Source organism: Egretta garzetta, unplaced genomic scaffold, assembly GCF_000687185.1.
Source record: "Egretta garzetta isolate BGI_Z169 unplaced genomic scaffold, ASM68718v1 scaffold246, whole genome shotgun sequence".
Classification (NCBI taxonomy): domain Eukaryota; kingdom Metazoa; phylum Chordata; class Aves; order Pelecaniformes; family Ardeidae; genus Egretta; species Egretta garzetta.
Window position 1 is genome coordinate 3,296,887 of NW_009259976.1, and position 11,018 is coordinate 3,307,904.

General features: G+C 46.1%; 1 protein-coding gene across 1 annotated transcript in view; it reads left to right on the plus strand.

Annotated features, from left to right (window-relative positions):
- Positions 1 to 6,878, plus strand: part of GCNT2 (glucosaminyl (N-acetyl) transferase 2 (I blood group)) — a 15,578-nt gene extending 8,700 nt beyond the window's left edge. Inside the window, exons 2-3 of the mRNA XM_035895889.1 lie at positions 4,860 to 4,952; positions 6,134 to 6,878. Coding sequence (XP_035751782.1) covers positions 4,860 to 4,952; positions 6,134 to 6,324 — 284 coding nt within the window. The 3' untranslated portion in view covers positions 6,325 to 6,878. The remainder of the gene's footprint in view (positions 1 to 4,859; positions 4,953 to 6,133) is intronic.
- The last annotated feature ends 4,140 nt before the right edge of the window (positions 6,879 to 11,018 follow it).

Below are 11,018 nucleotides of genomic sequence, written 5' to 3' on the forward strand. Positions count from 1 at the left end.
CCGCCTGCGGCCCGACCTCCACTGCATGAGAGACCTGCTGGCCTCGGCCGTGCCCTGGCGCTACCTGCTCAACGCCTGCGGCCAGGACTTCCCCTTGAAGACCAACCGGGAGATCGTCCAGCTGCTGAAGGGCCTCGGGGGGAAGAACATCACCCCTGGGGTGCTGCCACCCCCCCACATCACCACCCGCACCAAATATGTGCACAGGGAGGGGGCCGGGCACAATGCCTTGGAGCTGGTCACCCCCCAGCTGCGCAAGGCACCCCCGCCCCACAACATCACCATCTACTTTGGCTCCGCATACGTGGCTGTCACCCGGCCCTTTGTGGAGTTTGTGCTGCAGGACCAGCGCGCCATCGATCTGCTGGCATGGTCCGAGGACACCTACAGCCCCGATGAGCACTTCTGGGTGACGCTCAACAGGATCCCGGGTAGGACATGAGGTCTGGGGAGGACACGGGATTCCTCCACCCCAGCACCTGCCACCCTGGCACCTGCCACCACTTGGCTGTTGTGTGGTGCCAGGTCTTTGTGGTGGCCACGATGGCTCACCTCTCCATGGAGGTATTTCCAGCTGTGGCTCTCGGTGGTGCCCACCAGCAGGTTTTTGCCACTCCTGTTGATTCACATGGAGAAACACCCAGCCAGGTGACAGCCCATGTTGGCAGCACTAGTGGCAAGCAAGCAAGGAAGGTGTACTGAGCCTTCTTGAGTTTGATGTCCTGGACATTTTCCCGCTTGGCTGAGCTGTCTTCTGCCAGGAACAGCACCCGTGACTGGGTAGGGGAGGTCCCTAGCGTGGTGGGCTTTGGAGTGTGATGGGTTCAGGGATGCTGCACGCCTTCCTGCTTAGTAGCAGCTGCCCTGCCCCATGAAGACCCAGGGATGCAGCTTGGCTTCCACCCTTTTCATCCATACTGTCTCACTAGTCCCACATATACTCCCTTGTACCATCTTCCTTCTCCAAAAGCCACCGAAGAGTGTTGTGAATTTCCAGGTCTGTCTCACACACCGGTGGGCTGCATGCCTTCACTCGTAGGGGAGAGGGTATGCACTTGCCCACCTATACGTGGCCTACCCCAAGCCCTGCATGTTTCCCAAACATAAATACATGGCCCCAAAATCCAGCAAGAGTTGGGGTTGATTTCAGTCAGGTCTTGCAGAATAATATTCCCAAGGGTGATGTGTACACCGTTTCAGGCAGATTTCTGAAGTACAAACTCCTGTGCACCAGCTTATAAAGTGCAGGAGAAAAGCTTGGATCAGTTGGTGACACAGAAGTGTAAAGAAGTTGTCCCCTTCCCTCGAGAGAGATGCTGACGAGGAAGCACAGGCTGCTTCAGGGGCCTGGTGGAGACTGGCCCATTGGCAGCTGGGTTTTAATTGATGCATGGGTTTGATCCTGGAATCACAGGTATGGGATTTGGAAGGTCAAGGCAAATCAGGCAGCCTTTCATGCTGCACAATTTCCAGCCCAATGTCGGTTTATGTGCGTGTCACAGAAATGCTAAAGCAGGGCTCGTTTTGTGTAAGTTGCCGATGTTTGTCTTCATAATACCCGGTAGTGATGCAAGGAGGAAAGGGAGCGAGCTGCCTCTTTGGAGCCAAGGCATGCAGATCAGCTCTTGCTGGAACTGCAATGGCAAAAAAACAGGAAGAGCTTAGCAGAGAGACAGGTTGTGTTGCCTTTGTCCTGTGAATGAGGTCCAGGTTCTGAAGCCGTGTTTTTCCTGCCTCCAAACCTCCGCCACCAAGGGAAGACATGAAATCAATGGCATCGAAGGGGCTGGCCTGCCTTTCTAGTCACCTATGGCCGTCTTCACACCCTTCACACCTGAGCGGTGCAGTTCTGCTAGTGGCTGTTTCCAAGACCTGGTGGCAGCAAACTCGTTTCCAGGGCAGTGCTCAGTACTGCTGCCCGTGAGGCGGCTCTTCCCCTGTCCTTGTTTTCTGGGACGAAACTCTGCTAACCTCAATGGAGTGGGAGACGAGAGCTGGACAAAAGCGGAGTGAGCAACTCATGCCAAAGTTTATATTAACTTTCACCATCAGCACCACTTTTCAGACAAACTGTATTTATGAGAACAGGACCCCAGAACAGCTTGCGAATCGGAAATCAGTTGTTTAAACAAATACTTAAAGGAAAATGTGGTAAATCCATTTTTTTTTTCCCCAGTGCTGAGCTACACTTTTCCTCACTCTTTAATTAACTTACAAAAATGCCTAGTTTACTCAATCTGGGAGATGGTGAATAATGTGAAGTCAGTAGTTTTGCACTCCTGGAAGGCAGTGCCTTCCAGTGTTTTTGTGGATGTCCCGGGGTCGTTCCTGTTTTGTCAGTCATCTTTCTGCTTTCCCACCGTGTCAGCATTTTCCAAGTCTTCCTGCACACCACATTTACTGCCATCTGTTCTGAACAGGTTTTTAATTTGGGATGGTAGTGAACATCCCAGGCCATTTAAAGCATTTAATCCCTGCCATCGCTGCCTCTTTTTGTCTTTTAAAAAGTGTTATCTTCAGCTTAATGCTTTCTGCAGAAGACTAACTTTTTCTGAATTTCCCCCAGGACAAACCCACACTTTTTGGCACGTTATTTTATTTGATAATGGCCCAATATACAGAGGGGGAGAAATAAAGTCTTGAAGTTCTGGTTATAGCTGCCACATAGCTCTGTTTATGGCAAAATGCTATGGTGGTTCTGCTGTTGGATCATATGGTCTTTTTGCATCTGATATAAAAGTCACGATTCGGTATTTTCAAACAAGCATCCTTACTTACCAGGAACAAGCTATCCTTAGCAACACAGAGCAAAGCAAGCAACCAGAAAAAAAACCCCAAACCCTGATGCTTGAACCTCTCTCCCATGCAATTTCTCAAAAAAATCCAACCCCGCCTCCCCCCCAACATTATACAGTGCCTTTAGGGTCTCTCTTGTCCTTCACTGGGCTTCTTTCTTTTCAAGCTCACAAGCAAAATAGTTGTTGGGTTATGGTAACTGTACAGGTACTGAATTTGTTGCCACCTAGGAAAGGAACAGGAAAAAACAAAATAGTAACAAAATATTACTTTGCTTTCACCTTTATTTTTTAGAAAACCCCAAGATTAGGATGATGACACACAGCTACCGTTTTGGCACCGAGAGCTTCTTGTGTGCGCTTGCAGTTGCCAGCTGAAATTGTGCTTTATGGAACTGCTGGCAAATCACCCTGTTTAGGATTGTGGTTAACTCGCAAATTAACTAGCCTATTAATACACATTTTAAATGAAGTTATGAAAATCAGGAAGATGGGCTAATCATAGAATAGTTTAGGTTGGAAAAGACCTTTAAGATCATTGAGTCAGACCGTTAACCTAACCCTGCCATCCCACCACTAAACCATGTCCCTAAGCACCTCATCTACCCATCTTTTAAATACCTCCAGGGATGGGGACTCGGCCACCTCCCTGGGCAGCCTGTTCCAATGCTTGACAACCCTTTCAGCGAAAAAATTTTTCCTAAAGTCCAACTTAAATCTGCCCTGGTACAACTTGAGGCTCTTTCCTCTTCTCCTATCACTTGGGAGAAGAGACCAACCCCCACCTGGCTACAGCCTCCTTTCAGGCAGTTGTAGATAAGGTGCCCCTCAACCTTCTCTTCTCCAGGCTAAACAACCCCAGTTCCCTCAGCCCCCCTCCTTTGCTTGCTGAGCAGGAAGGAATAAAAGATGGTTAGTTTTTTCCAAGCAGGCAAATAAGTTATGTACAAGTGTTTGCGTTACAGTGGGAAATTGGGCCTTTCTTTCCCAGCTTTTCTTAGCGATGTGGTTTGTACATCGGGTGGCAGTGACACATACCATATCATTGTTTTGTTCTTCAACAGCTGATTGAGCCAAGATAAAATTTGCTGAAATAAATTAATTCATGGAAAGTTTTTATTATTTTATACCTTTTTTTTCTTTTTTCTGTATTCTGAAGACAGTTTTAGGAAGTACTTCAATAAACTTCTTTCACTGACTTGAATATCATACTGCAGTACAGATCAGGCACAGAGGTTTCCCTAGCTGTATTTACCTGATCAGTTCTTGGTTTCAAAGGCAAAGACGTCATCCCATGATGACAGTCTGTTATAGTTACTGCCTTACGCTGAAGATACTGAAATTCCCTTGACTCGCAGCAGTTGCCTACATGTTGCATACGTGTTGCCTGTTTACTCTTCAGCAAATACCAACCACTGAATGTTCAGCATTTCCCCCTTAATTACTTAAAATGGATGTTTGCCAGGTTATAACAGGACTTGATCGTTTGATCATGACAAGGAGAGGCCCTTTTACCAGTTTATCTCCTAGACAGGTCCTGTGATCTGCCCAGACATATATATAATTATTATATAATATTATAGGCTATAATTGAGTTTCAACAGCTCCATCCAGTTATACCATGCTTGAATTTGTTCTGTTAGTCTCTTCTTTAAAAAAAGGAAAAAGAAAAAAAGACAGTATTTACCACTCAATTCATGTGAACGTATTGTGTGTCGGTGGCCCAGTGTTTGAAAAGCCCTTGGAGGGCAGGTGGTGCCAGTTGGGAAGGTTATGTGAGTGATCATACATGCATGCAGAATCATACCAAGGCTGTTGAAAAAGAGGGATTTTATATCTCAAGTGAAATGTTTAGGTCTCTCAGGCTGACATCTTATTTATGTCATGAAAACTGCTTTCAGTGAAGAAACTTGACAACAAGGTTAGCAGCCAGGCACCTGTTGATGTGCATTCCTAAGTATTTCATTACAGTTCTGTGGAGAAGAGCCCCAGAGAGTGGACATAAACCTGAACACATAGCGGTTAAAAGAACTATTTATGTGATTTTCTGTTACCTAATTGCAGGTGTCCCAGGCTCCATGCCCAACGCATCATGGGAGGGTGGCCTGAAAGCAGTGAAGTGGATTGATATGGAAGAGATACATGGAGGTTGTCATGGTAATGTGTACATTTTTCTCCATTTCTTCTTCTTGTTCATGTAGTGAAAAACACTCGACTGTTGTTCCTGTACTCCTACAGCCTCTAATCATAATTTGAGACAGTGTTTAGACAGCACTTCATCTGAGAGAAGACATTAAAAAGGAGCCATCTCCTTCATAGTCCATATGTGAATGATAGTAGCTACATAAACAGTGAGAAAGCTGGAAAGGTTGCGTCTTGACCAGGAATTTTATAGAATATATCAGCCTTGGAAAGGGGGATATTTGGCATTGCTTAGGGCTCACATGAGTTAGTTGACTATTTGCTTGGAGGCCTTGGGGGAATTTTCTCACAGGTGGGTGGGAATAGCCCATGTGTATGTCCTGCGCTGGGATGCAGATGCGGTAGAGCCAGCAGCGGTGTGCAGGGTAGGTGTCCTCTGTGAACCTGGACAAATCCCAGCTCTCAGCTGGGCACCAAAGCCTGCCAGAGCCACAGCTGACGAGGAACCTAAGGAGGTTGCAGGCTGACGATGACGGTTGAGCTTTGAGTTTTCCTATGTCGCGTTACTTCACGACATGACATTAGCAGTAGATAATCTTCTGTACGGCACACTTAATTTTTCAGTCACTGGTTTGTATGTTGTGTACTGCTACCACTTCTGACATATCCACGTGGGATGAGAAAGGGAATGCCAAAACGCTCACGACACAAATTTTATTTCAAGAATTCTTAATCGATAACAGAGTTGTTTGTGTTGAGGACAAAAATTCTGAGAACTTCAGTCAGCTTCAATTACAGCAGTTTCACATTGGCATAACCATGTTGAAGTCAGTGAAATTACACCAGTAACACCCAGAATTAGTTAGTAGAAAATCTAGTATGAGTAAAAGTATCGGTTTCTCTTTGCTGACAAGGAAATTCCCCTTTGCTGTGTTTCAGCCTTGCCTGAGAACGAGTATCAAGCAGTAACACTTCTTTTCTGAGCTATCTCCTTATTTTTCTCATTATTTATTCTGAAGTAACTTGCTTCATTTCATCCCATTGTTCATACTCATTCCCATTGCATGTCCGCTAGGCCTTTTAGCATGTTTGGGGTATACGAGATTATTTGTAGTGGCTTTGCAGATAAAGATCCTCAAAAAGAATGATTTGGATCCCTGATTCTGACATTGCTTGCTTTCTTTTTCTTTTGGCAGGCCATTACGTCAGAGGTATTTGTGTATACGGAACAGGTGACCTCAAGTGGCTTTTTAACTCCACCTGTATGTTTGCAAATAAGTTTGAGCTTAAAACATATCCCCTGACTGTGGAGTGCCTGGAGCTAAGACATCGCCAGAGAACCTTGTCCCAGAGTGAGGTTCGGGTGGAACCCAACTGGTATTTTTAGCGAGTAAAACCCCAGGCTGCAACATCTATAAATGCAGTCAAGAGAAGAGCAGCAGCAACCTTAATTTCTGCTGTGCCAGAAGCATAAACTCATGAGACGGGTTTCTTTAGGATGTTCTGTAGATGCAGCTCAGGTTGGCTTGTCTCACACTGCCTGCAAATCTCACCTTCCACTTAACATCCAGCACGAGAGATAATACAAAAAGAGACACCAGGGCAAAGTTCTTCTTGCAGCTGGAGGAGGTTTGCACTTTTGCCATTTTTAATGGGCTGTTTTCCAGACCCAACTTTTGTCTTGCTACACCATCATGGAGATCTTTTTCTATAAAAATATAAACAGAGTCATGCATCCCTGGCACTTCTCATGTCTGAAAGACCAGTGTGCACATTTGGTAAACAAAAAGGTAATGAGTCACAGTCAGCAAGATCTTAAAAGGAGGAACACAACTGCTAGTGCTACAGGCAGAGTCTATTTTGTCAAAGATGCTGATATTTACTGAAGAGAACTGATGGAAAAGTACTGGAAATGGAATAAAGACACTGCACTTCCCAGATCTTACCTGTTCTTTAAGTATCTGTTGGGGCAAGGTTTGTAAGAGAAAACAGCATCTTTTACTAGATCAATGAGTGTAGTTAGAAAAATCAGATAGGCTTTCGGACACAGGAGCCCTTCTTCATGTATCAAAACCAGGGGCTTGCATATTTGTCTTACTTGGCGAACTAACAGATCAGCAAAAAATAAAAAAAACCTCTCTACATGCAGATTTTTGCCCACCAGTGTCCTCAGACCATCATGTGTAAGGACACAGAGGGAGAGATGGAAAGTGGGGAACGAAGTAGCAGGATAAATATTGTCAGGACTGAAAGGGCAGTAACGGAGTTTTGGCAATAACTCAGTTATTCCATGGCATGTTTTCATACGGCATAAGCCTTCTTCCCAAGTTTACTTCCTTTCACCTTCATATAATGGTTAATGCACATACTTAACCTTGGGGTTCACTTCATCACAGCCCTATTTTTATTCCCCAACAACAGCCACTAGAGGGAGGCCATCAAATATCTGAGCAGATTTTCCCTTCCAAGTCTACATAACCCTTTAAGGCACCCAAAATCCCAGCAGACTAGGCATGCCGCAGAGAAAAAAATCAGTGCTCGGGAATATTTTAGTACGGCAATCAGGAGGTAAAAGTTAGGTGTATCGCTCATTGTGCCCTAAAAAACAAAGCAAGGAAGCAGAACTACGAATGCTTCTTCCTGTAGCTGTGACAGTTGTATTTACGTGGCATTTTAGCAGTGCTGTTGCGTGACCCAAGGCAGCAGCATGGAGGTAGCATAAACTGGGGTGCCAGAACCTAAGGAGGCTGTGTGCTGCTCTCCTGCCTCTCCTCTGAACAAGCAGTGACGTACCTCTTGAATAACAGCAATTTACCACCAACTTTATTAAACCATTGCTGATTTCAGGGTCTTTTAACAGACTGGATTGCAAACTGCAGCAGTTTGGAAATGGCAACACATCATATTTAGATGTCCTGAAGCATGGCTGGTAACCCCCAGGGAAGGTTCTGAACAAGCAGGATCTGCCTCAGTCAGCTTATATTTCTTTATATATTTATAGCTGCCAACACCTAATAATGCAGATCCCTGCAGAAGAAAGGTGCTGAGAATTTACCTCCAGAGCAGAACTTTGGTGGAAGTCCTGTTCAGTTTTTGGGGGGATGGGAGAAGAAGAGGGCTTTGCTAACTTGCTGTCGTGGTGGCAGCTGAAGAGAGAAGTATTTCAGAGAGCTTCATTCTTTTTAAAGAGGGAGTTTTAGGGTGTCCAACTGGAGAGGTCTGGAACTAGCCCTCCCCTTTGTTTTATCAAGCTGCATATTCCCCAAATTGAAACATCGCAAATAAGATAAAGACATTCTCACCATTTTATGTGAATATTTAGTGTATAAACAAGATTACTTTTCATTGTTCAGACTCTGCAGGCAAATGGCAAAATACCACCCATCAGCAGAAGCAGTAAGCTTGGCAGTTTGAAGCTCTGTATAGAAAAGGGTATTGTACACCGAGCCTGAACAAATATAGGTATTTTAAGGCTAGGTTATATTGCCCGTTTAAGTAAGAATGCAGAAAAAACATCACAGCTGGTTAGCCTATTGAGAGTTTGTCCAGCCATGACTTAAAGGATTGCTTTTTCTCCTAAATGCTACTCCATGTTACATTTTACTGGAAGTCAATCACCGTTTGCAAAGTGATGTGGAAAGAAAAGAGGGAAGAGAACAACTTCTGGCAGCCAAGCTCAAGAAATGCATTTGAACCGACGTGACCTAACAGCATTAGCAGTACTTTGGAATAGCAGTAAAAGTCAGGGAGAGATGGAAAAGTGGAGGAGGCAGCTGGCAGGAAGGGGGATGAGGAGGGTTAGACTCCAGCGCACAACAGCAGCAAGAGTGATTCAGTTCAGCAACCGCGGGTGCAGCTCCGTAGAGGGAGCTTGCTCACCGAGTAACCCACATCCATACCTCCTTGTTCTCTCTAATTATGGCAAAGCAGGGAGGGGGGAAGTAAACTCTTTACCAGTGCAACTTGTAGCTGCCTTTCCGAATCAGTAAGAACAGCAGAGCAAAGTTTTCAAGTCTGTCCAGTCGCTCTCTCAGAAGCTGACCTGGACAAGGCAAGTAAAGAACTTGCTCTCTCTAGCAGGATTTCCAAGCAGGTCCACCGAAGTCAGTTTGACTTGCTTAGACAACCCACTGGATGCCTTTCTGCTTACTGAGTTCCTAAAGACTTTTCTACGCTTTGCCCAAGGAGCCAGAATACCCCTGTAAGATTTAAGGCATGTACAACTGCAGACGTTTGACTCTGAGGACAGTGAAATGAGCACAGGACCAGGCTGCGCAGGGAGGCCGTACAGTCTCCATCCTTGGAGGGGCTCAGGACTCTACTGGACAAAGCCCTGAAGTCATGACAGGTACACCTGCACAGGCTGTCACCGCTTTGGGATCGCAGGTCAGGATTCATGCCTATGAATGAAAACCAACAGTCCACTTTCCTCGTTCCTAACATTGAGGACTTCTTTACATATCATACGATGCTATACAAGCAGCTCCAAGACCCTGCAAACTTCTGCGCCTGTTCTAGACACCGCAACATTTTTCCTTCATTCCCTAGCATCTCAGATGTTCGATACATACAAAATGAGCGAGAGAAGCAGCATGCATTCCTCTTTTATTACTCCATAAGTGAGGTAGGGAGGAGAGGGCATTTGGAGGTGCTGGTATTGCACCTTCTGTCAGTGGTGGGGAAGAGACGTCACCTTTCGAATCATAGAATCATAGAATCATTTGCTTGGAAAAGACCTTCAAGATCATCGAGTCCAACCGTACCTGTCCACTACTAAACCATGGCATCTGCGCAAATGCTACTCCAGGGCTCTAGTCTAGAGGCCTGAATTAAATTCCCTGGCCAAAGCCAGCCTAAACCAGAGGGCTCCCAGCCCTCCTGTTCCTGCTCCTGCTAGGTTTGTCCACACCCTAGCTGTATCAATTCCCCAGGTCTCAACCAAGAGGCTAAGCAGGAGTTGCGCCAGCCCAAAAGAAGGGGTGGCAGAGATGATCCCAGGACTAGGAGCCAGGCAGCTGCTCAAGCTGAGTCTAGTGACAAAAAAGAAAAGGAAAAAGAAAAAAAGAGAGGCTTACAAAGGTATCCTTTTGACCTCACTTAAGGCAAGAAAGTAATGGGGATGTGTTCACGTTTTCAGTTTTACCACTACTGTTAGGCATCACTTTAGAGGTCATACAGTAGCCAACTAACATGGGTCCAATATTGCTCCCTCTTGCCCCTACAAATGAATAACAGAAATTGTATAAAAGACACTGAAGTTACAGAACAGAGCAAAAGCCAAGCATGCTTCAATGGACCTGTGGTCTGGTTTAGTTTGCTTTCTTGCAATATCCCACTCCCCTGTTAAAGTACACTGCCCTGTCCTGCAAACCTTGTCTCACTTAAGTTGAGGGTGCCACAGCTACCACAAACTCACCATTTTGGCACCCACAACTGCAAGACTGGAGCTTTGATTCGCATGAGCAAACCATCGCAAAGCCACAGCAGGCGTAGAACTAAAGTAGGACTGGCTTCTCACCGGCTTCTGAGTCAGCTGCTGGCTTCTAATGCAGTTAAAGTGTCAAAGACGCTGGCAGATCTGACTTCTGTGAGCTGTGAAGTCAGCAGTGACACCAGCAACACCAAACAACGGGTGAAGCTGCAGGTGCTGCAAACACCACGGAGGACGGGGCCCAGATCTGCCCGTTGGCACACGCTGATTCAGAGGCCAAGCCGCAGCACTGTGCCGGGATGCGAGGGAATACAGTAACGCCCTCAGCTGCCGCCGGGAACCAGCCTGTTTGTTAACAGACAAATATCTAATGAACATGACATCTTGACATGAGGCTTAAAAAAAGTTTTACTGGCATTACTCCACACCTGAGAGGCACTTCTGCTGACCCTTTGCAAATACATCCATTCTTAATGGACTTGAATGAAGATGGATTTTCGTCACTCCACGTTCACAGGGCCGCCCACCCTACAGCTATGGTTTTGTTTGCCATCGCCTTCCTCTCCCCACGCTAGAGCCAGGGGTGACCAGTGCTGGCTGGGCTGGTGACCCCGTGGGGGACCCACGCTGGAGCAGTCTGTGCCTGAGGG